The following is a 21,559-nucleotide window of genomic DNA, read 5'->3' on the forward strand; positions in this document are numbered from 1 at the left end:
GCACAGACCTGTGCCAAGTCTGATGCAGCGACTCTTCTCAACTCCAGTTTCTGCCTGGGTGGGTCTGAAAGGCGCTGGCTGCACCGCCCGCTCACCCCGGCCGCAGGGTCAGAAACAGAAGTCATGCATAATTTGACAGGTCATCATAACAAAGACACCAAAAAAGGCAGTAAATACATGTTCTGGATGAATGGCTCCATCTACACGAGGTGACATCAGACCAAAGTCACGTGCGCTGCTAAGAGCTGCTCAGACACAATAAAAGGCATTTTGTTTACAGTAAATCTTGCGTCGATGCATTCAAAGTACAAGCTCAAACAGGAAATACAGGCATCGCTGCTAAAACTTAACGAGCGTTTGGTGCGTTTTCATGGAGCCAAATTAGGCGATAACTCAAGGCAGCAATAAGAGCGGGGTCCTTCTCCACAAGGGTTCATTACTGACAACACTCGAGCATAAATCATAACCTCCAAGGCCCTTACCAAGTACTGAGAGACGCACGGCAGCAGCACCACATCAGTCAGAGTGAAGTACAGGCCCTCAGCAAACACGTGCTCCAGCGGCGGCAGTGCCGTCGTCTTCACTTTCCTGATCTCAGAGCTCTCTCTGGTGCTCACAGGTGGAACTGGATCCACGGACAGCTTGGCCAGAGCCGCCCTCAGCTCCAGCCCGTCACAGGCCTGAGGGGACTGTCCAGAATCAGACTCAGAGTCCGGGTTCCCTCCGGGGGACTCGTTCCTCTCGTTCTGTCTCTGCTCTTGGAGCTTCTGTCTGCGGATTTTGTCGTCGTTGTGGACCCTGACGGGCTCCGCCAGCCTTCGCTCCAGGGTGACGATGGACAGAGGAACCTGCTCGCATGGTTTTGAGGGATTTTTCAGGTGTTCTTCGACAGCGGAGGGGATGCCGATTTCACACAGCCTGGTCCACCTGCTCACCTGAGAGGGAAGGGAGGAGTTCAGCGGTCAAACACAGCCAAGGAATCAGTGCAGGACTTCAGCCTGCAATCACCTGAACAATATGCTTTCATTTTCATTATTTACACACAAACATTTAATCTCCAAGGAGATTTCTGAGGAAGAACTATGTAACTTTGTGCCCACTTTTAGGAAAAACTGAATTACTGTTGGATGTACTGTGTTTATGAGCAGCTGGACATTTCCAGACGAACGTCTTTGTGAGACCTGCTGCAGGTTTGAACCCAGAACCTTCTTTCTGTGACCTTACTCCAGAGTAAACTGCACAAAGTGAGTGAGTGGTGCTGAGTTAAAGGGTCTAAGCCCACACGCATCTCACAATAAACTTGTTCTTCATACTTCCTGAAGTTTCAGCCCTTTAAATCTTCTCCGTGCACATTTTCTTCTTTGCACTTTGGTCACGTGTGTCCCCACCTGCCACTCACCTCAGCACAGGCCTTCAGACAGGTCTTCTTGAACCCCAGCAGTGCCAGCACATCATTCCTGGAGGGGTCAGCCTCTAAGGTCTTGCTGATGATGTGTCTCAGGACCACCGCCAGTCCAGCCCTGCAGAGGCTCCCGGTCTCATCCAGAGCAGCAGGGAGACGGCAGCCCCTCACCAGCCGGGGCAGGTCCTCCAGCTGCATGTCGGACACGTCCAGAGACTCTGGCAGCTGACTCCTCAGGGACTGGGAGCTGGCAGGTTTGGGGAAAACCAGGAAGACTTTGAAGGACTTGCACTCGCAGTAGGACAGGAGGAACAGGGTGATGGAGGTGTGCAGCGGAAGACGCGGCTCCTCATTGTGGAAGCAAACTTGTAGATAGAGGGAGGGGGGCTGCTGCTTCACCTCTGTGTGCTTCATGGTAAAGATCTGTGTGGAGGTTAAAAAAAAAACAAGAAGAAGAAGGAGCAATTAGCTTTGGAGGTGCGTTCAGGTGTCTTTATAAGTATGGAAGTAACAACGTGTTAGCTTAAATGCTACTTCCGATCCGGCGCATAAAATGACACAAACAGGTACTTACAACAGTTTTAGCAACGCGGACAAACACACCGGCAATTTGAATAAAACCACGTTGTTATGGTACACGCTTCCGGGCACTGTGCTGCTTCTTCTTCTTTGCTGGTGCTAAAGCTAAGCTAGCTCACCAGCGCCATCAGCTGTCGGCTGTCAAAACAAGCGTCGACACTAATAAAAATATCTATAAAAAACGGCATCAGTTTAAGATATTTAATAAGTATGTGTCAAATATGAAATTAAATGTTGATTGCTGAGCATAAATTTGTGTCATATTTTAAAATAACAACAATATGAATCAATTGACACACAAGGTTCCGCGCGTTCAAATTCCGAACATATTTAGCGGTGGCACAGGCTGTAAGACGAAGTCCGCCCGGGCTGACTGCTGTGTTCTGTAGGAAGTGTTGTTCAACCGTTAGTTGCTCATCTTAACAAAAATACCAGCTAAAGAGGAGTCTTCTCACGTGCAGCAGAGCTCGAGGTAACGTAATCCAACCGGAAATTATAATCTGTGAATTTAATATCTAACTGACGGTGAAGGGAGCTGTGCTGCGTTTGTGGTCCGCGCACCGGACTCCTATCATTACACAGCAATCAAATGAAGTCAGTGTTAGTTTTTCTCTATGTTAAACCAGCAGACGGAAACAGCACATTTTGGACCATCGGTCTCACCTGAAATCATGGAAATAATGTGAAATTCTGGCTCATTTTACGGCACGTAGATGTGAAAAAACAGTGATGTGAATAGATGTGAATGAAGCATCAGAGTCATGGTCGAACTGGACTCTTCATCTGTCTTCAGAGGACTTTCTGTGGCCTGTGTCTGTCCTCCTGTCCTCTGATCAGTCACAATCCTAAATATGATCAGTCTCAAGCATAAAAACATGAGAGAGACATAAACCGGGTGGGACAAGGCAGCAAGAAATATTTCAATTAAGATAAGATAAGATAAGACTTTATTGATCCCACAGTGGGGAAATTAAATCATTACAACCAGCAAGTGTTACAAAAAACAGAAGGGTCAAGATAAAGAAAAGTACAGGATACAAAATAGAAAAACAACTATTTGTACATTATGTACACATTATAAAAATACTAAATACCTTAAAAATACTACTGCCATAAAAGTACTATTGCAATATTCTTATGAGAAAAAACTACTAATGTCATATGTTGTATTGGACTTGGGAAATACTGTTGTATAGAAAGGACATTGAATTTGAATGTATTATGCACAATATACACAGTTTATAAAATTATAATAATGATAATAAAATAGTTCAATCTTCCTAAATATTTAATGTGGATGAGAAAGTTGTTTTTGTTTTTGTCTTTATGTTAGAAGAATCTGTCATTTGTGCAGCTTAACTCGACCGCTGCAGTGTTTTCTTAAATAAAGTTGTAACTGAAGCATAAAAAGCTGGTTTTATTCTATGATTCCAGTTGAAGCCATGGCTGGACCTGTCAGTCTGGAGCTGGATCCCATCTTCCTGAAGGGCTTGAGTTACCTGCACTCCAAGAGCAAAGACTCTGCTGAGAAACTCAAAGCTTTACTGGACGAGTCGCTCGCAAGAGGAAGTGACTCGACATACCGTTCGTTACAGAAGGTAACGAGTTCATCACGGCCCGAGTTCTTGTTCATTTCTCTTTCAGCTTCATGGGTGTATCCATATAAATGATGAAGTACTCTGTGCTGTCACTGTGTGTCCTCAGGACATAGAGGTGTCCAAGCCGTCTGTGTCAAAGCTGAGCTTAAGTAAACAGGACTCCAAATCTTCCTCAAGTTCCTCGTCCTCCAGCAGCAGCAGCGGCGGCGGCGGCGGTGGCGGCAGTAGCAAATCCAGCTCTGAAAAGAGCAAGAAAGAGGCTGAGAAGAGACCCTCCGAGAAGGTACGGCAAAGGTTTGGTCTCTGTTTGACTTGAAAAAATGGACTCAATAGTAAGTTTAAAAGCACATGAGATTACGTCTGTCAGTGAGGCTGCTTTGGTTTCTTTGTGAAGAAGTACAGCACAGATCAAACATAAATCTACATGAAATGATTTGAAATGACGGTCAAGACGACTGGAAGGGAAACCTTCTGTTTTTCAGGTTTCCTGTTGAGCTGCAGAGGTAGAAATTTATAGACAGTACGATCATGAGTAAAGGCCACAGTTTGACGGCAGTGGCGCTGATGTCCGTACGTCCCTCTCTCTGACACACAGGTCAGGGTCGACTTGGGCGAGGCGGACCCTCCGAAGAAGCCTCGTTTGGAGAAACAGGAGAATCGCTCTTCTCCAATCACGGTTCAGACGAGCAAAGACCTGCTGCCGAACATCAACGACTACGATGAGACCAACGCTGATGACTTTGCCATGGAAATGGGCCTGGCTTGTGTGGTTTGCAGGTACATCTCAATAATTACTACCGTTAGCATGTTAGCATTGCAGTCCAATCATTGCCATTGATTCTACTTAACCTCAGAGAGTTGAGCTTGGGTGCCAACCCAGCGTTCACGTCCGCGCTCACATGTCGACTGTGCTGTTGTGATTTTAAGACAAATGACCGTGACCATGGGAAACCAGCTGGTCGAGTGCCAGGAGTGCCATAATCTGTACCACCAGGACTGCCACAAGCCCCAGGTGACAGACAAAGAAGTGAACGACCCGCGGCTGGTGTGGTACTGTGCGCGCTGCACCAGGCAGATGAAACGCATGGTGAGCCAAGTGAACAACGCTGATTATCTGACCAGTCAGTGCACAGTTATGTCAGCAGTGTCTGTCTAAAACTAACTCTACCTGTTTGCCATTAGGCCCAGAAGCCCCCACAGAAACCCTCCCCTGCATCTGCATCATCAGCACCCGTCGTCAAAGACACTCTGGTGAAGAAGACTGAGCTCAAAGCCAAGCCTGACACGACCAGCACCTTCCAGGCCTTCAAACGAGCCGAAGTGAAGGTACGAGCGAACTGACTGCAGCTGTAAGCTGGTTATTATTCACACAGGGAGGGGATTTACCAAAATATTCCTTCACAATGACGTGAGCTCGGTGTCTCCATGTCGAGCAAAAACTAAGATTCAGTATCTGTAAGTTGTTACTGTGACAGGCGAGAGATGAGCAGCAGCTGTGAGTGAGCTGTAAAAGGCAGCGACGGAGGTCCCTGCAGAGGAAGATGAGCAGAGAGGTTTGTTTGCATGGCGTCCCAGGACATTTCTCCAGAGCGAGCCTCTTTAAAACTTTGTACTGGAGTTCAACATGAAGTCATTTTGACAGCAGACGCGCCGCCTTGTAGTCTATGATGTGATCATGTTGATTGGAGTCCGAGCAGGAGGCTCAGAGGACGTGTCCTGATAAACATGTGTTTGCTCAACCGCACGGTGATCTGAAGACGTGTTTGAAGGATCAGGCTGGAGGACGTTTTTTATGGTTTTGTTGCTGTCAACAAATCCCACAGACAGACTCGCTGAGCGTCATGTCTGTGGTTCTCTTTGGAAACAGCTCACAAATACTGATTTTATAAAAAAGGTGCTGCAGTTTTAAGCAGACGTTACTCAAACGGGGGTAAAAGTGTATTTCTTGGGGACTATTTTCTGTGGATTAATACACAAAAGTTCACGTTTAAAAGTCTTGCTGCGTGTATGTGTTTCTTTGGTTGATGGTGGCTGTAGAACTTATTTCTTTTATGATGTTTTACATTTGTTCAGCTCTGCCTAAGATGTATTATTACATCAGTCAAAGCAGGTCGTGCACTGAAGGTCGCACAGGTGCGATGTGCATGGGATTGTGGGATTGTTCCATTTAAAAGCTCACCTGGCTTTAGAGCTGCTGGACGCTCAGAGAGACACCGCAGGTTTCATCAGGTGAACTCGTTCAGTGAGCCCTCAAACTGGTGTGTTGGTGTTTGTCTGCAGAGCTTTGGCGTCTCCTTAAGGTCCCATTTGACTTTTATAACTGCGGTGACTGTTTATCGTTCCAGGCATCCACGACGTCAGCCAACCCCACCAGCAGCAGCTCCTCCTCCTCTGGCAGCGGCCTCACGGGCTGGGCCGCGTTCGGCGCCAAGACGAGCCCGTCTCTTCCCGCCAGCTCCAAACTAGGATCCTCAGGTGCGAGCGGGAGCCACAAGACCTTGACGACTCCTTCTGGCCAGAAACCCGTCGGGCTGTCCGGGCTGGCAGGAGCCAAGTCGGGACTCGGGGGTGCAAAGATACCTGGGAGCGGCAACGGGAACGGCTCCAGCCAGGCGCCACTGAAGCCTCCTCCACCCCTGACTCTAGGCAAGCAGCCGCTCAACCGTTCATCGAGCGGCGAGACCCAAGGGAAAGGGTCGTCCTCATCGGGGGCCGGCTCACCGGGCGGCTCCCAGGCCAGCGCGGGGGGGAACGGCGGCGGTAACGGAGGAGGCAACGGGAACAATGGGAACGGGTCAAAGGCTGCACCAGGGGACAAGGCGCCAACGTCCCAGGAGTCCCAGCTCAACGCCATGAAACGGTTACAGCTGGTGAAGAAGAAAGCAGCTCAGAAGAAACTGAAGAAATGAGCAGAGAGGAGCGCGCGGGGGGGCCGGGGCGGGGGGGCTGAACATTAACGCTCAGACAGTGCAGAATCAGTGCCAGAGCATTACGTTTGTACCACACGAGCATCCGTACGGGAGGAACAGCGTCCACTCAAATACTTGAATCTTATTTTGTGTAAATGCTGCTGGACTCTGTCCCTCGTCCTGTCCTCACGTCTGTCCACGGAGAACATGTCTGTCCCTTTTTATCCACAAACGTCATTAAATCTCTTCTTATAAACAACAGGAGCCGTGACCCTGAAGCACGTGCTGTCCCTGAATGTCAGTCATTGTGTTCAATCAGGTGATCATGTTTATTCACGATGCCGCTCTTCAAATATAAATTATGACATAAATTTCTTCATTTCACATTCACATAAAACATAAACTTCATGTATTATTGGGTTCACATATAACTTCATCTGGACATCAGTTCACATATAAAATCATCTTCATGAATAAATCACTTCATTATCAATCGACAACACTGAAGTACAAAAAGTGCTCATCACAGTGCCCTGACCCCCGACCCCCCCACCCCCCCATCACTTCTATTCATCACAGATTATTGATCCCATTGGTGAGCTCTCTTCTTCTGATCTTCTGAAGGCAACACAGATTCAACACTTTTGGTACGAGACGTAATCACACCAGGTGAAAGCAGAGCGTGTATCAGCGGACCGTGTTTGTCTTATTTGTTGCAGGCTGGATTTTCTGCCTCTGGAGTTCTTACGGTTTAAATAGAGGACCTCTATTTACGCATAAGACATCCTGCCAAGGTAGTTGGCCGGTACGTATCCCCTCTGTCCATTAGACTCAGCTAACCACCAGTCCTTGTTGCCTCCCAGGTCGGAGAACTGGAGGATGCGGACGTGCTGGTACTCCTGCAGGGTCAGCTCCTGGTCGCAGCGAGCTTGAAAGGCGTAGACGGCGTAAAACTGTGGATAGAGACACGAGTCAGACGTAGTCAGAGGCCAAGAAAGTTCTGTCAGGTATACAATGGTTGAATGTAGCTGAGTACATTTACTCAAGGGCTGTACTAAATTTGAGGTACTTGTACTTCACTTTTCACCACATTCCAGAGGGAAATACTGCACTTTTTACTTAACTACGTTAATTCTAAAACTTAAGTTACTAGTTAATTTACTAATTCAGTCACTTCTCACTATTTTCACAATTATTTCAAACCAAACAATCAATTAATGAAGAGAAGAATCAGCAGATTAATAATAATGATGACAGACCTGGACCCCTTCCTATAACCTCCACCAGCCACAACTAAAATCTTGCTTTTACATTAACACTTGAGTCACAATAAAATAATGACATGAGAGTTTAACAGGGGTCACAGAGGACATTTTTCAGCAAAGTACTTTTGAGTACATTTACATGATTGTATTTAATCTACTTTTAGGGAGCATATAGTGTGGTATTAGTACTTTTACTTAATGAAAGATTCAGAATACTTCCTCCAATACTACGCTTGTTAGTAAGTGTCCCTGTCCGCCCAGAAGGTGGCACTGTTCGTCAGCTTTCCACACGGACAGACGGTCACCTCCAGCCTTGATTTTCATTGGTTGCAATCTACTGACCGCCGTCCACATTTTCTATTTTAAGACACTGTTATGTCACGATGAAGATCAGACGCCTGTGGAGCACAGTGAGCCCGCTGGAGGCAGAGTGGCAGCATCGTCATCATCTTCTTCAGCCCAGTTCATTTCAATGCAAGCCAGACAGAGAGACGCTGTGAAGCTACAGGCTGCAGAACTTCTGCTCATCCAGTCTGTGTGACTGACCCATTAAAGCTACGAGGCTCACTGAGCTGATGTTTTATTGTATTTTACTGTTTTTGTGTTTTGGTTTGGTGCACACTCTGCAGCTGTTCTGCAAAACCTTTCTGAGCCGAGCGAAGATTTCCTCCCCTCTGCACATTAAGCAGTCAACACACACCTGCTGAGCCTCAGTGTCCGGACTGTCCTCCAGGTCTTCGGGGCTCTCTGGCTCCCCCTGTAGTCCAGAGAGGATGGAGCTGCTGTCGGTGGTGTTGAGGTTGAAGCTGCGGAGGCTGCTGCTGCCGCTGCCTGACACAAACAGGCTGAGGTCATCAAAGTCCTCATCCACCATGGCAGGCGGCGGCTGCTGCTGCTGCTGCGGCTCTTTGACCATCTGGCCTGCCCGCTGGGAGTCCCTCAGAGGGTTGTACGGCTTCAGGAAGGTGGAGTAGACGTAGCCCTGTGCCCCTGCAAGAGAGACAAAGAGACCGTTTGTCAGGATGGCCTCTGAGTCCATTTTAAATGGCTGGTTGAGGGAAACAAATCTCCTTTTTCTCGTGTTATTTAGCTGTGCTATAATCACAAATCCATTCCCATCATATTTGGAAGGAGACTGATCTCAGATAATGAAACCCGGGCAAAAAACAAACTATATTCTTTGATAATTTGGGCGAACTGGTCCTTTAAATGTCTTCCTGTGAGGTAATTACACACACACTGTTCTTCACAGACGTTTTCCAGCCTCATAAAAATAAGCATGCATGATTTCTGTGGGATTAATGTGTGTTTAATATATGGGACTGTCTCACATTAAGGCTGTAAGCTAAAGCTCGAGCGTCTGCTGAAAGCAGGAGTGTGTAAATATGAGGCGAGCATATTCATAGTGCTGAAATCAACAGAAGAAGGAACAACAACTTCCTGGGAATGCTTGTAATCCCAGAGGAAACGACAAGCCTGTGAAGAGTGTGCTGCGCACCAAGAAACATACACACACTCTTTTTTTTTTCTCCAGCTCATAAAAAAAGAACTTGTTATTGCAGAGAACAGAGAGACACGCGAGCGGCATCTCTCCATCCTGTTTCTGAATACCCACAGGGAGAGGCTTTGTACTCTAAGTAACACTGCTTACAACGCGCCGCGGTTTGTTCCAAACAAGACGCTGGGTTCTCAGGTTTCTCTGCGAGACGTGGAGGGGAGATGGAGACAAGCTATGGAGTTGGCCCTGTTGTGAGGCAACCATCTCCAGAGGCAGGCGAAAAGGTACCAGCAACCGTGACATCACAGGAGCTCCTGGGACTGATCGTGATTCCGACTCGTCAGTGTCAGAAAGTAAAGTTTGGTGTGTGTGCACAGCCTCAGTCGTCTCATCGGGGCAGGTGTATTCACAGAGGAGACCTATACAGACCATACCTGCACACCGCGGAGGCTGATGACTTCATTCACCTTGTGTGTCTAACAAATGGAAAGCACCAGGAGCTGCCTCTGCTCTGAGGGGCTTTGTCCTTTACACACACACACACACACACACACACACACACACACACACACACACACACACACACACACACACACACACACTTGCCTCCGGTGTGAACCAGCCAGCGGCTGCTGCTGCCTAATGGGTCCGTGTCCTCCAGCAGCGCCACCAGCTCCCCCTCCAGCAGGCTGAGGTCCTGCTCCTGGCAGCCGTTGCACTTCCTCTTAAGCTGGTACAGGCGGCTCAGCGGGTGCTCTGCCAGCAGCCGGGCGCGCTGCTCTTCAGTCTGATGCTGCACCTCCGGCATCTGGAGGACGGCACAGCACATCGTGTGTGTTGGTGTGGTGATTTGAGGTGGTGTGTGGGCACATGTAGGCATCAATGTACGAAGCTATTCTAGGGAGAGTGTGCACACATATATAAATACACAAGTCTCCAGGGGGGTTGATACCTGGTGGAGCTTTGGGTTACTGAGTGCCCTGCTCATCACAACCTGAAGCTGCTCTCAGTGGCTGCCTTTGATAGGACTCATAGCTGCTTAGAATTGGTTCAAAGCATGTTGAAGGCTCCCTGTGTGGGGTTTGTGTTTAAGCCTGGAGTCTGAGCAGGGATCCAAACAGGCTGCAGATTATATGAGCCTTTCAGTCTCTAGATGTGAGTAATCTATTCTGGATTACTTCCACCTTCTTACCGTTACTTTCTTGTCTCGCTGCCTCTCGAAGCTGACTTTTCGCTCCATTAACTTCTGAGCGTTGTCTTTGACAAAAGTCAGATTGTTCAGCTCTTCCATGATGCAGCTCTGCACCTCAGCGATGTTTGACAGAGGAGCCTGAAAAGGTGACAGATTTTAGTTTGAATATGAAACAGAGTGAAGATAAATTGTGTTTGATAATGTGTGTGTGAGGGATCCTCACTGGCAGCTGCTGAATGGACGGGGAACACAGCAGGATCTGGTCCATCAGCCCTCTGAGCAGAGCCACCAGGTACACCACACAGTTGGTCAGGATGGTATGGGCGGCCATGTTGAACCGCTGCAACTCCTCCACAAGCAAGGCGTTGAGAGCTTCGTAGTCCCTCCTGGCGGGACCGGACGGGTCTTCTGACGCCAGTGAGGGAGAGGAAGCGCCGGTGGATGACAAGGATGGGGAAGAAGAAGAGCGCTCCAGGCGGCTGCAGTAATCCAGCAGTTTGTCATATCGCTTCTGGATGAGCTTCTGCGGGGCCGTGAACATGCCCTGCAGGGCGGAGAGGGGCGCGAGGACCAAGCGCTCCATTCTGGTTTTCTGGAGGAGGAAGTCAATGAGGCGGCAGAAGATGAATAGAGACGTCCAGCATTAGTCTACCCATGTGTTCTGAATCCCGTGCACATAAACAGGAACTTTTACTGTACTTTTTAAAGTGATGTAAGATCTATTAAACGTCTCGCTTTTAGTATGCAGAACAGTTTTCTCCGAGGGGAATCACTACAGCACGCCTTAACATTAATCTTCAGCACGTAACAACAACAGAGCTCCATTTGCATGCAGACAATCGAGAGGCGGTGATATTATTCAGCTTACAGTCAGACTTCAGCAGACGCAACAGATGTGAGGGGTAGCACTACACATGAAGTGAAAAGCTGTGTTTCTTCAGTGAGAGTGTTCTGAAAGCATCTATCAGTTACAGCTGCCATGTTTTGATTACAGCAGACGCCTGTTTCTTTTCTTCTCAGAGCACATGTGCCTTTGTGTTAGCACTTATTTTGTAAAGCTCATTAAAGAGTTTGAGGCGGCGACAAACTGCTGCGACACACAGAATCTCATTCAAAGGTGGAGTTATCTCCAACCATCCACAGAGAGAGGAGGGGAGGAGAGGGAAGCTGGCAGGAAGGTAAGAGGCGCACAGGAAGAGGATTAATACAATGGACAGAGGACAGGTAGCTACGGGCAAAGTGACAGATGACGGTTCACTCGAGGGTGAACGGGAGGTCGTGCAGGGACAGCAAGGACACACACAAACATCCAGGGAAGACGGACAGGGAAGGAAATTATACCCTGAATAAAACCAGTAACATTCAGGGGTGAAGTGCAGTAAAGGCCACACTTACAAAGTGCTTATAGGGGTCGTTGCCATTCCTGTGCAGTGAGCCGTTTGTGCCGTTTTTGTTTGGCTCCTTGATGATATTCTCCATGTCCTGGACATCCTGCACAGCCACAGACACCATCTCCTGCAGCAAGGACACCGAGAGCAGAGTCTCAGAGAATGTTTTAAACCATTAAAATGTGGGTTTCAATGCAGCAGCTAACGTGTGCGCACCTGAGCGTGCTGCAGGTAGCATTGAACATTCCTGACCAGCTGCCTCACGGCCTTCTCCAGACTCCTGAACAGCTTCTCCTCTCTGTCAAATACTTCATCTCTCACCTACAGACAGAACAGTTTAAACATGTCACCTAATGATGGAGGAGTATCACTGATGCCTTTGCCTTATTCAGAAGTTGTGATTCTTCATGCAAAGACTACACGAAACAGTGATGTGTGTGACAATCATGAACCTTCAGACCAGAAAAGGTGATTTCATTTAAATTTTAAAAGTCTCCAAGCCTCATAACTTTCATTCCATGCACTTCTCTTCATTACAGATGCACTGGGTGCTGACTCAACTCTAAATTTATTCAGATTTTTTCACCTGTGGTTCAACTCCAGTGAGGATCTTGAGGTAGCCGGCAAACCTGTCGCCTTTCTTCCGGATAGAGTGGATGTTGAACTTGTGTAGTTTGCCCCTCAGTGTTCCTTCATCTTCCAGCCTCTTATACTTCATAACTGAGGATGAACAGAAATATGGAAACCAGTTGAAAGAATTTACATTTCCAAATAGACAGGAAGCAAAATCATCTGCTGAGTGATGAATATGGACCTATGTCCTTGCGCCTCTTGAACTCGTTGATGTTCACATTGATGATCTTGGCGGCAGTGAACGCCTCCTGCAGGGGCCGATAGTCAGGGTGGTCTTCAGGTGTGGCCTGCCACAGCTCCCCGAGCAGCAGCGGGTACTTCATGACCCGCTGCACCGGTTTGATGAGCAGTGAACCCATGTCCAGCAAGTTGGGTTTCCCTCTGTGCAAATGAAGTGTTTATACAGAAAACAATGATCAACATGAACTGTTCAGACCTGCAGGAAAGAGATTCAGAACAAAACAACAACATAAGCAAAACTGCTAACGGAAGACAACAATCAGTGTCTATGTATGACAGTATGTTTAATATGGAGTTCAGGATTTTTCAGTGCCAGCATAAAGGTTTCATTACTTACTCTTGGTCATAGATTTTCCTGTAATTACAAAGACAAAGAGACACAGTCACCACAAAGATTACACGCAGTAAATAACAACATTTCTGCCATCAGGGAAGTTCTGAATCATTTGAAGAGTGTCTGGAGGAAGTGACTTACTTCAGCGCTAACACACACGTGGTGAAATGTTGCTTTATTTCTTCCTCTTTCTCGTACGATTTGAGTGACATGTTGGCATCATCATGGTGGTAACAGTAAATCTTATACACATCCTCTAAAGCTGCCTTCGCCTGGATGAACACTTCACCTTCAGATAAAAATGTGGACATGAGATCAACCAGAGCAGTAAAAGGTCAAGGTGCCGTTAAATCAGGCAAGAGTAAGAATGGCATTACCTATGACAACTGCCTCCAGATCAGGCTCAGCCAGGGCCTCATGCAGCCTGTGGAGCAGCGCTGCAGATACCTCACACACTGTCTCCATGTTGGTGAACAGCCTGTCCACATCCACGACCTGACAGAGGATCGGGAAGCTGAGGTGAAACGAAGTTCAAACATCCACCAAATCCTCATTTTCAAAGAACCGCTGACTCAGTGGAGACGTGAAAAGCACCTACCTGCAGATTTCTCAGAGGCTGGACCACCTCTCTGATGCACAGCTCCAGGTCTGTGAGGAAGTCCTTCTCAGTCTGCACCAGCTCCTGAATGACCTTTGCCCTGCGGTTCATCTTCCTCAAACGGACCTCCTCTGGGTCCAGTGCTGGCGAGGGGGGCGTGGACAGGTCAAGCGGGGTCATTTTCTCTGAGAAAAGATGTCATCATGAAATACAAATATATCAAATACAGCAGCTTCCCTTTCCTGCAAGTCCATAAAATGTGAAATGTTTTTGGCAAGCTTTGTTTTGAAAGTCTAACTGGACATTAAATATCTATTATTGCTAACTTTATTTGACGAGCTGGGGGGCAAACTGAAGCAGCAGTTGATCACTTGTGGCATACAATATAACACAGCCGCCAATAAAAGAGGTTCTTCAGAAATTGTTAACCGCTCAGGGGTCCTCGAACGAAAAGTCATCAACATGCACAATAAATATTAGGACTGATGAGTCCAGTATCATGTGAAATCAGACACGGACAGACACACAAAGACACGATCGCTCCTGGTTCACACCTGACAGAGATAATAAAAACAAGCTCAGGTGTAATTTTTAGACACGTCGTCATGTGCCGCACACGGTATGGAAAGCTGATGAGGTCATTATTCGTCTCCTTTTTCCCGCCATTCCATGTTTTATGCTAGTATAGTTTAATATTTTAATATTTCCAGCAGCACATATATATGTATCCCGGACTGAAAGGTTAAATATTTGATTCTGCTGATGAAAGATGAATTATTACCTCACTGGTGTTTCATATACGGACATAGAAAACTGGTGATGATGTGAGTGAACCCACATTTTGCTGTAAATCTGCAATTTACCCCAAACTGTATGTTTTTGCCAGCATTTCAAGCCATCTGTGGCACAGTTTGGAGCATGCTGGTAAACACTTCGGCCCCGTGGGCTGCGCACGCTCGGAAAAACCTACATCTCCTCTAACACATCCGCTCGATGCCCTGAGCAGCCATTTAGATCACGGTCGTTCACAATGATCTAATTATTTTGACTGGAGCGCCAAAAGGCCTCACTTAACATGCCAGTCAGGCTCACTCCTCCTTTTTTTTACTGCTCTGCCGCCTAATCAGTCTGCGGCTGCTCCGCGCTTTGCATGGCAGGCGGGAGAGTCTGCTCAGGGAAGAGCGATGCTTCCTCGCTGCCTAATCGACGCTACACGCCGCTTCCTTCTCTGGGGGGAAGAAGAGTGATGAAGAGCGAGAGAGGTGGGGGGTGGGGGCTGTGAGGCTCGTGTCAGGTTACGGAACTAATCGTGCCGCTGATGTAATGCTACGGCGTGCTCAGGCATTCCATCTGCTCAGGCTGGGAGCGTGTGTGCGTGTGACAAACACTCACCTACGTATGCAAGGACACACACTGACACAGGAATACACACACACACACACACACACACACACACACACACACACACACACACACACACACACACACAGTCGTGTTTCCACCATTTTTGCAGCCATCACATAGACTTACATTCATTTCCTGCAGACTTACCTTAACCTTAACCTTAACTTTAACCTTAACCCAAGTCTTCACCCTCATATCTAATGATTTACATTTCAGGGATTTGTGTTTTGTGCCTGTAAGGAAGGCGAGTCCCCACAGTGTGACTGTGTAAACAAATGTACGTCCTCACAACATGATAACACATAGAGGTAAACGTGGATAAGATCTGATTACAAAGACCTTATTTACAGAATATTTAGCAGCACTCAAGGCATCATTGGCGAAAGTGGCTAATGGTTGGTCCAGTCACACACCTGGCGTGTGTGTGCTCTCATTAGTGTAATTCTTGATTTAGACCAGATCTCATTTTTTTGGACATAAGAAAAGCAGGATAGAAGGTGAGGAAGTTTCCTTAAAAAATGATGAAGGGATGAAAAGCTGCAGATGCGTTGAACGGCACAGTGTCGCCATGAGGGAAAGCGAGGAAGTAATGGCCGCCTTTGCTGAAGCTGCATTGAGCAGATCGGGTGTTTCTCCTCCTCATGAATGCAGCACTGTGCGGGCTGTGGCTGACTATGGCAGAGATCTGATCACATCCTGCATGAAACACTGCTTCCAGGTACAGCTTACATCTTTCTTTCCTGAGATCCGGGAGCTAAATGAGCACCTGCAGAGGTGACTCACTGCCTGTCAGCAAAGACGGAGCGTCGACAGCGTGACAGGTGAAACTGCTGGAGAATCACAGCTTTCTTCTGACTTCAGCGTCTTTGATTGTATCAGAAGAGGAGAAACGTTGGGTAAACTGAGCGTGTGCAGCATCATAAGACCGAACTGTGCACTCATAAGCCTTTCCCTTCAGCAGTTATTAATTAACTTGTCAGTGCCTGATAATACTTCAAGAAATAGATACGATTATCTGTTGTGTGAGTCTAATGAAGCTTCGGGATAAATCCCTGTTAATATATTTCTGCCCCGTGGGATAACATTTTTCATTATAGGACGTCAGAGAGACCGTTTAATATGTGGAAATGTGATGTAAAAGAGGTATGACATTCATGCAGCTGCAGCATCATGAAATATCACATGTCCACAGCGTCTCCAGAGCCACTGGAAACCTCCACCCGTGAGAAAGAGAGCAGGTGAGGCTCGCTGAGCAGAGGCACGTTCTGTTTTTCATCTATTTTCAGCTCTTTGCATCGTCACGTTTTACTGCAACATTTTCTTGCCACTGTACAAAAAACCTACAAAATTCAAAACTCTAAATGAAAGATAAAAAAGGAAATGAAATGTTATAAAATCAGGACTCAGCAGAGGACGTCAGACTGTCCTGACTTATCCGTCCACCAGCATTATGTTTGGTGAGCTCTGGTTGCCGCCACAGGAGTTCCCATGAAAGTGGATACCGGCCTTTTCACCATTCAGCTCATTGAAAAGGATCCAGCAGACAGAATACAAGGCACGCCGTATCGAGTGTCGCCGTCAAGAAAAATGACACGTCAGACTTCACCACGCAGCGAAGTGCACAATGGGATTTCATCACCAAGAATACTGAGAGCACATTTTGAATAAAGGATGCTGGAATTGAAGGAATGTCTCCAAAAATATCCACTTTAAGGAAAGTTGGACATTTATCGCTGATTGTGTTTAGTATTCAATGCACACACACACACACACACACACACACACACACACACACACACACATACACACACACACACAGAGTGAGAAAGAGTTCCTCCCTCAACAATATGAGCCTCCGCCAATGAGGGGATATTTGGTTTATTAGTGTCCCTTTATGAACGCATCTTTCCTGGTAAATCATTGGCAGAACTTTTACATTCAGTGACCGTCAATAATTGGACATGTGGATGTCATGTTGCCATGGTTACATGGCTCCACCAACCTGTCAGACAAGCAGGTGAGAGCCGACTGTCGAGCAGCAGCTCACATGTTTCCTCTTTCAGTGAAGTCATCGCTCTGTCAATATTTGCAATGGTAATACTGCAGTAAATATGTCGTCCTGCCTGAGAGGTGTGAGGGGAGAGTGGTTTACTGAAAACAGGCAAGTGTTTTTCTGACAACCCCGCCTGCCGTGATGCAGGTTGGTCAAGAAAACAGAGTACAAAGGAGGAGAAAGTGACTCTGTTTCAGGTAAACAAAGCAGCTGCTGACAAGGCCAGTGTGTGTGTGTGTGTGTGTGTGTGAGAGAGAGAGAGAGAGAGAGAGCTATCCGATCAGAACAACGCAGAGCCAGAAGTAGGTTACACTTTGCTGTTTTAACAAAGGTGCCACACACACTTTGTCATGTGATGTGCTTTGGTCACAGGACAGGAAGCTGAAGGAACGAGTGGCACAGGACGGGCTGCATGCTGAGAGCGAGCTCTGATCGAGAGCCGCCGCAGACGCCGTGATGTCAGTCATTTTGCCTGAAGGGCAGCATTCCCCGTCACTGACTTCACCCAGCGGACAGGTGAAGCCAGTTTTCTGAAGCGTGGACATGTGTGTGCATCTGTGAAAAGACTGTGTCAGCGTTTGCAATGAGGTAACACGCCTCTGGATGGAGGAATAGTTTTCAGAACCGTGACTCATTCTGCTTCCCGACTCTCACTTTCTGGGTCAAACAGCGCAAACGTCTCGATGTTCATCACGAACCAAACTGTGTGACTGACAGCCTGAAACTCCTTCTAATCTGTAAATCCCTCCTCACACCTCACTGCCGTGCAGGCCTTGTTTACCTGCTGGCCTGGAACATTTTTAAAGCCACTCCTCTGTGCCTGAGTTCGGAGCCCAGTTTGCATATGTGGCTTCGTCCCTGTGGGAGTATCTCCTGCTCGGCACATAGTAACACAACAGGTGCTTAGTATCCAGAACTATGGAGGAGGAGCGCGTTCTCTGTGTGTGTGCTGAAGACATAAATGCATCCTCCTACAGTCCATCTAGAGTGGACACCCTTGTCTAAAAGTCCCCCCAGCTGGCGTCTTATCAAGTTTGTAATGTAAAGAGTTGAGTGTTGGCTCACGTGTGTGCAGATTGTTGCCATAGTTTTGACCCCTGGGGAGGTCATTAGCAGGTGTACCTTTAAGTTTAGCGCTGTACTCCGTCTTGTCAGACTGACTCCTCCTCACCAGCGTCCCCAGGTTGATGTCTGCTTTGGACGTGTCATCAGCCACGATAGTGTCCGTCTTCCTCCTCTCCAGGTAACGCAGGAACACGGGCCGGTTCCTCCTCTTTATCGTTTTGTCTTTCTCCTTCTCCTTCTCAGCCCCGCCGGCCTCGTTGGGATCCATGGTGAGGCTGTCAGCTCCTCAGGCGCCTCCAGACCGGTCGAGGAGAAAAGAAGGGGAAGAGAGAGGAGGGAGGGAGGAGCAGGAAAGAAACAGAGAGAGCGAGCCTGGGAAGCGCAACAGGTGTAATGTCCACTGTGCGCTGCCTGCCAGCTCTGCACAGGTGATCTAGCTCCTCCCCATGTCTACCTGTCATGAGAGCCGGGAGGCCACACCTCTGTGCTGCTGCTATGCTTCTTCCCTTCAGACCTTCATGATCCTCCAGGGGGACAAAGTGCTGAGATGCACTTTGTCTCCCTGGAGGACGGAGGAATGAAAGCAGCTTCTTGTTGCTCAAACTGACACAAGATGAAAACAAAATGCATCAGAGACACTAACAACGTGAAAACACCGACGAGGAAGTCTTTACATTCACAGCCCGGCGCTTTAATTACACTCAGCGATACAGAGAGCTTTATATGATCAGTAAGTAAATACCTGAATGGAATAAAAACAAACCTCTGAACAAGCTGCAAGTAACAGAATTAATGTTGAATAAATAGATAAAAGTAAATGGATTCAGCCATTCTTTGAAATAAGTGAATGAAAGTCAACATGCTCAGAAAAAAAACTTTCTTCCTGATACATAAATGCATCATTTCTTTTTCCCACCTGTAAACTGACACGCACACATTCTCAAACCTGGTCAGACAGGTAATTCATCAACACGCACGCTGCCACAATGATTTCATGGTCATTGCAACCAGACACTGCTTTTCTTGCCAGAACAATGACTGGATGCATTTCCTCCATTGGACCAGGTAATGAGGGCACCCATTGTGTTTCCAGATCAGTGTGCAGCGTGCTCATATCACACTTGTTTAACCTCCACTGTCAGACCAGACGCACACGTACGGCTCACCTCTGCATGTCAGCTGGTCACCAGTGTGAGAAATTATCCTAATTTCTCTGTGTGCTTAAGAAAATCTCAATAATTTAATTCTTAATTGTTGAGTTTATCGCCTCCTCTGTTAAACAAGCACCGTTAAACTGTGTTCAAACACAGCACACGTCACTGTCAGTGCCACATAACCAGAGGACTCGGTAAGGTGAACTGTGCTGAACAATCGCTCACTCTATACAAACACGCAGGCGAGTGGAGACGTTGTCTTTCTGTACATTGACAGCGTTTGTTTAAATGACATCATGTCAGTCAGGGTGTGGCGCTCTGTGAAAGACAAGTATACTCTTTCAAATTCATTCACAGCGAGGACGAAACGCCCCAATATGCTGAAATGCAGTCATTAAATTTACACTGAGTCCAGGTTCATATCATTTTTCTGAGAGTTGTTTTTGAAATTCATCATTTGGTCTTTAAAATATCAAAAAACAGTAAAAATAAGCACCAAAATTTCTCAGAGAATAGGCCCGTTTCCAGTAATTAGCTGATAATTTAATTGACTTATTGTTGATGCTTAATTATTCAAACAGAGAAAATGTCGTTATTATGAGCTTGTTTGGAAATGATTGCGCCCTCCTGCAGCACGTTTTCAGTCAATATTCTTAGAATAAAACTGCTAAAAGACACGAATGCTAACAGAACCCATTTTTCAAAGCTCGCTCGGTGACACAGAACAACACAGAGCTCCTTATTTCTTCAGCAGCAGCAGGAGGAGGAGGAGGCAGCCAGGTGAGCTTCAGGGAGGGGGGAAATAAAAACACACTCATGCCTGAAACTGTCTTTTACAGCCACATACTTTTACTGCTCACCACTTGGGCGCCATCGCAGGCAGAGTTACGGCTGAGCGCTCGGCTTACGGGCACTGACAGAACCTGAAGGGACTCTTATCCTTTGGCTCTCAAATACATATTTTCCAAATCAGCACAGAGCTTAGAGCTGATCAAACAGACATTTCAGCCCTCTGCGGACCCTCACATCATCCTGCCACAGCAGCCCAGTTCACCACCCCTCCCCCCATCACTGTGTCAAGTCCAGGCACTTTGACCTTGACCACGACTGTCCAGTTTACAGGTTTATAGCATGACGTGTTTTCTTGAAGCACACGTTGAGTTTGTGCTCAGAGCGATCGAAGCTCTTTAGCAACGGCATCAAAGGATAGTGTGTACTTTTTAATAAACTGGCTTTTATGGCTGCCAGTATGTATGCAATTTGTTTGAACACACCAACCTATACAGAACACATGACAGTAAAAGAAACACATCAAGGTGGCTGGGTGGGGTGTTTGCTGAGTGCACAATGGATAGATATGGACTTTGATCTTATGATGTATTGTGGACAGGTCAATTCACTTCAGATGAGAAAAACAAGAGCAGCCAGACATCAAGGCGAGAGCTCCAGGGACCTTTATTGTTGTTCTGAAAATGGAGGCCAAAGTTACCCAGAAAGGAGAAAAATATCCCTACACATTCCCACCAAGCATGGAAAAATATGATGTAAGAGTCTCATGTTAGTTTATTTATTAAAAAAAAAAAAAAAAAAAACAGGAAAGAAAAGAAATTCATTAGGGATTCATTTCATTTTCTTGGATTAATTAGTTTGCCAAGAAATGTGCAAATGTGTTTGTACTGAGTGTTTATGGGGCGGGGTGGGGGGGACTGGATGGGTGCTGCTCATGGACCACAAACAGGAAATGGAAGAACTGTGAAGTAGAAAAGAGAAGTAACTTCCTGATGCAATGAGCATTATCAAAATAAAAGTGCACTAACACACTGATCTGTTTCCACAATATTCACATTAGGGATTAAATGATTGGAGCATGCGCCATATGTGTTTCTGTTGCCTCCCCTGATCTTTCTTGTAGGTCTCTCACATGAAGCATCTGAGCAAACGTCCCCCAAGAAAAAGACATCCTGACGGACTGCCGTGAAGTTTACGCTGCACATCCACAACCATCCATTGAGGACGTCTCAGCAGCATCCTAACAGCACCACCCTCAAACCAAACTGTGCAGCATTATCAGATATTTCATTTAACAGGCAGATCGCCATTAAAGTCATATTTCCTGGGGAATTAATTCACCCTTCATGTTTTCCAATCAACAGTTTTATTTCATTTTATCGTGTATGACAATTAAATAAACAAACAAATAATGAATTAAGTATACAGTTAATCATAATCAGTTTTACTCATCAAGTA

The 21,559-nt window shown here is 46.8% G+C and overlaps 4 protein-coding genes across 6 annotated transcripts in view; 1 reads left to right on the plus strand and 3 right to left on the minus strand.

Annotated features, from left to right (window-relative positions):
- Positions 1–2,076, minus strand: part of gstcd (glutathione S-transferase, C-terminal domain containing) — a 49,075-nt gene extending 46,999 nt beyond the window's left edge. The window contains exons 1-3 of one of the 2 annotated variants that reach the window (XM_070973981.1): positions 1,977–2,076; positions 1,400–1,825; positions 483–935 (exon numbers count right to left, since the gene is read on the minus strand). In XM_070973981.1, the coding sequence (XP_070830082.1) occupies positions 483–935; positions 1,400–1,816 (870 nt within the window). In that variant the 5' untranslated portion in view covers positions 1,817–1,825; positions 1,977–2,076. The remainder of the gene's footprint in view (positions 1–482; positions 936–1,399; positions 1,826–1,976) is intronic. The other variant, XM_070973989.1, reaches the window with a different exon arrangement.
- Positions 2,077–2,322: 246 nt separating this feature from the next.
- Positions 2,323–6,758, plus strand: ints12 (integrator complex subunit 12). 2 transcript variants are annotated; one of them, XM_070983950.1, is made up of 7 exons: positions 2,323–2,453; positions 3,416–3,579; positions 3,686–3,862; positions 4,175–4,356; positions 4,507–4,666; positions 4,762–4,905; positions 5,925–6,758. In XM_070983950.1, the coding sequence occupies exons 2-7, from the start codon at positions 3,424–3,426 to the stop codon at positions 6,486–6,488; spliced, it is 1,383 nt and encodes a 460-aa protein (XP_070840051.1). In that variant the 5' UTR covers positions 2,323–2,453; positions 3,416–3,423; the 3' UTR covers positions 6,489–6,758. The 2 variants fall into 2 exon arrangements, with proteins under 2 accessions (XP_070840051.1, XP_070840059.1); XM_070983958.1 differs by lacking the exon at positions 2,323–2,453 and having other exon boundaries at positions 3,409–3,579; positions 5,925–6,493.
- A 500-nt stretch (positions 6,759–7,258) lies between these two features.
- LOC139349853 (rho guanine nucleotide exchange factor 38-like) lies at positions 7,259–12,823 on the minus strand. The gene is made up of 9 exons (XM_070990877.1): positions 12,646–12,823; positions 12,418–12,551; positions 12,048–12,152; positions 11,839–11,958; positions 10,667–10,987; positions 10,444–10,581; positions 9,858–10,059; positions 8,454–8,743; positions 7,259–7,441 (listed from the first exon to the last, which is right to left on the minus strand). Exons 1-9 carry the CDS (start codon positions 12,821–12,823, stop codon positions 7,259–7,261), a joined length of 1,671 nt encoding a protein of 556 aa, XP_070846978.1.
- A 352-nt stretch (positions 12,824–13,175) lies between these two features.
- LOC139338780 (rho guanine nucleotide exchange factor 38-like) lies at positions 13,176–18,596 on the minus strand. The gene is made up of 4 exons (XM_070974047.1): positions 18,216–18,596; positions 13,637–13,821; positions 13,416–13,533; positions 13,176–13,327 (listed from the first exon to the last, which is right to left on the minus strand). Exons 1-4 carry the CDS (start codon positions 18,424–18,426, stop codon positions 13,176–13,178), a joined length of 666 nt encoding a protein of 221 aa, XP_070830148.1. The 5' UTR covers positions 18,427–18,596.
- Between the last annotated feature and the right edge of the window lie 2,963 nt (positions 18,597–21,559).

Source organism: Chaetodon trifascialis, chromosome 2 (assembly GCF_039877785.1).
Source record: "Chaetodon trifascialis isolate fChaTrf1 chromosome 2, fChaTrf1.hap1, whole genome shotgun sequence".
Lineage (NCBI taxonomy): Eukaryota > Metazoa > Chordata > Actinopteri > Chaetodontiformes > Chaetodontidae > Chaetodon > Chaetodon trifascialis.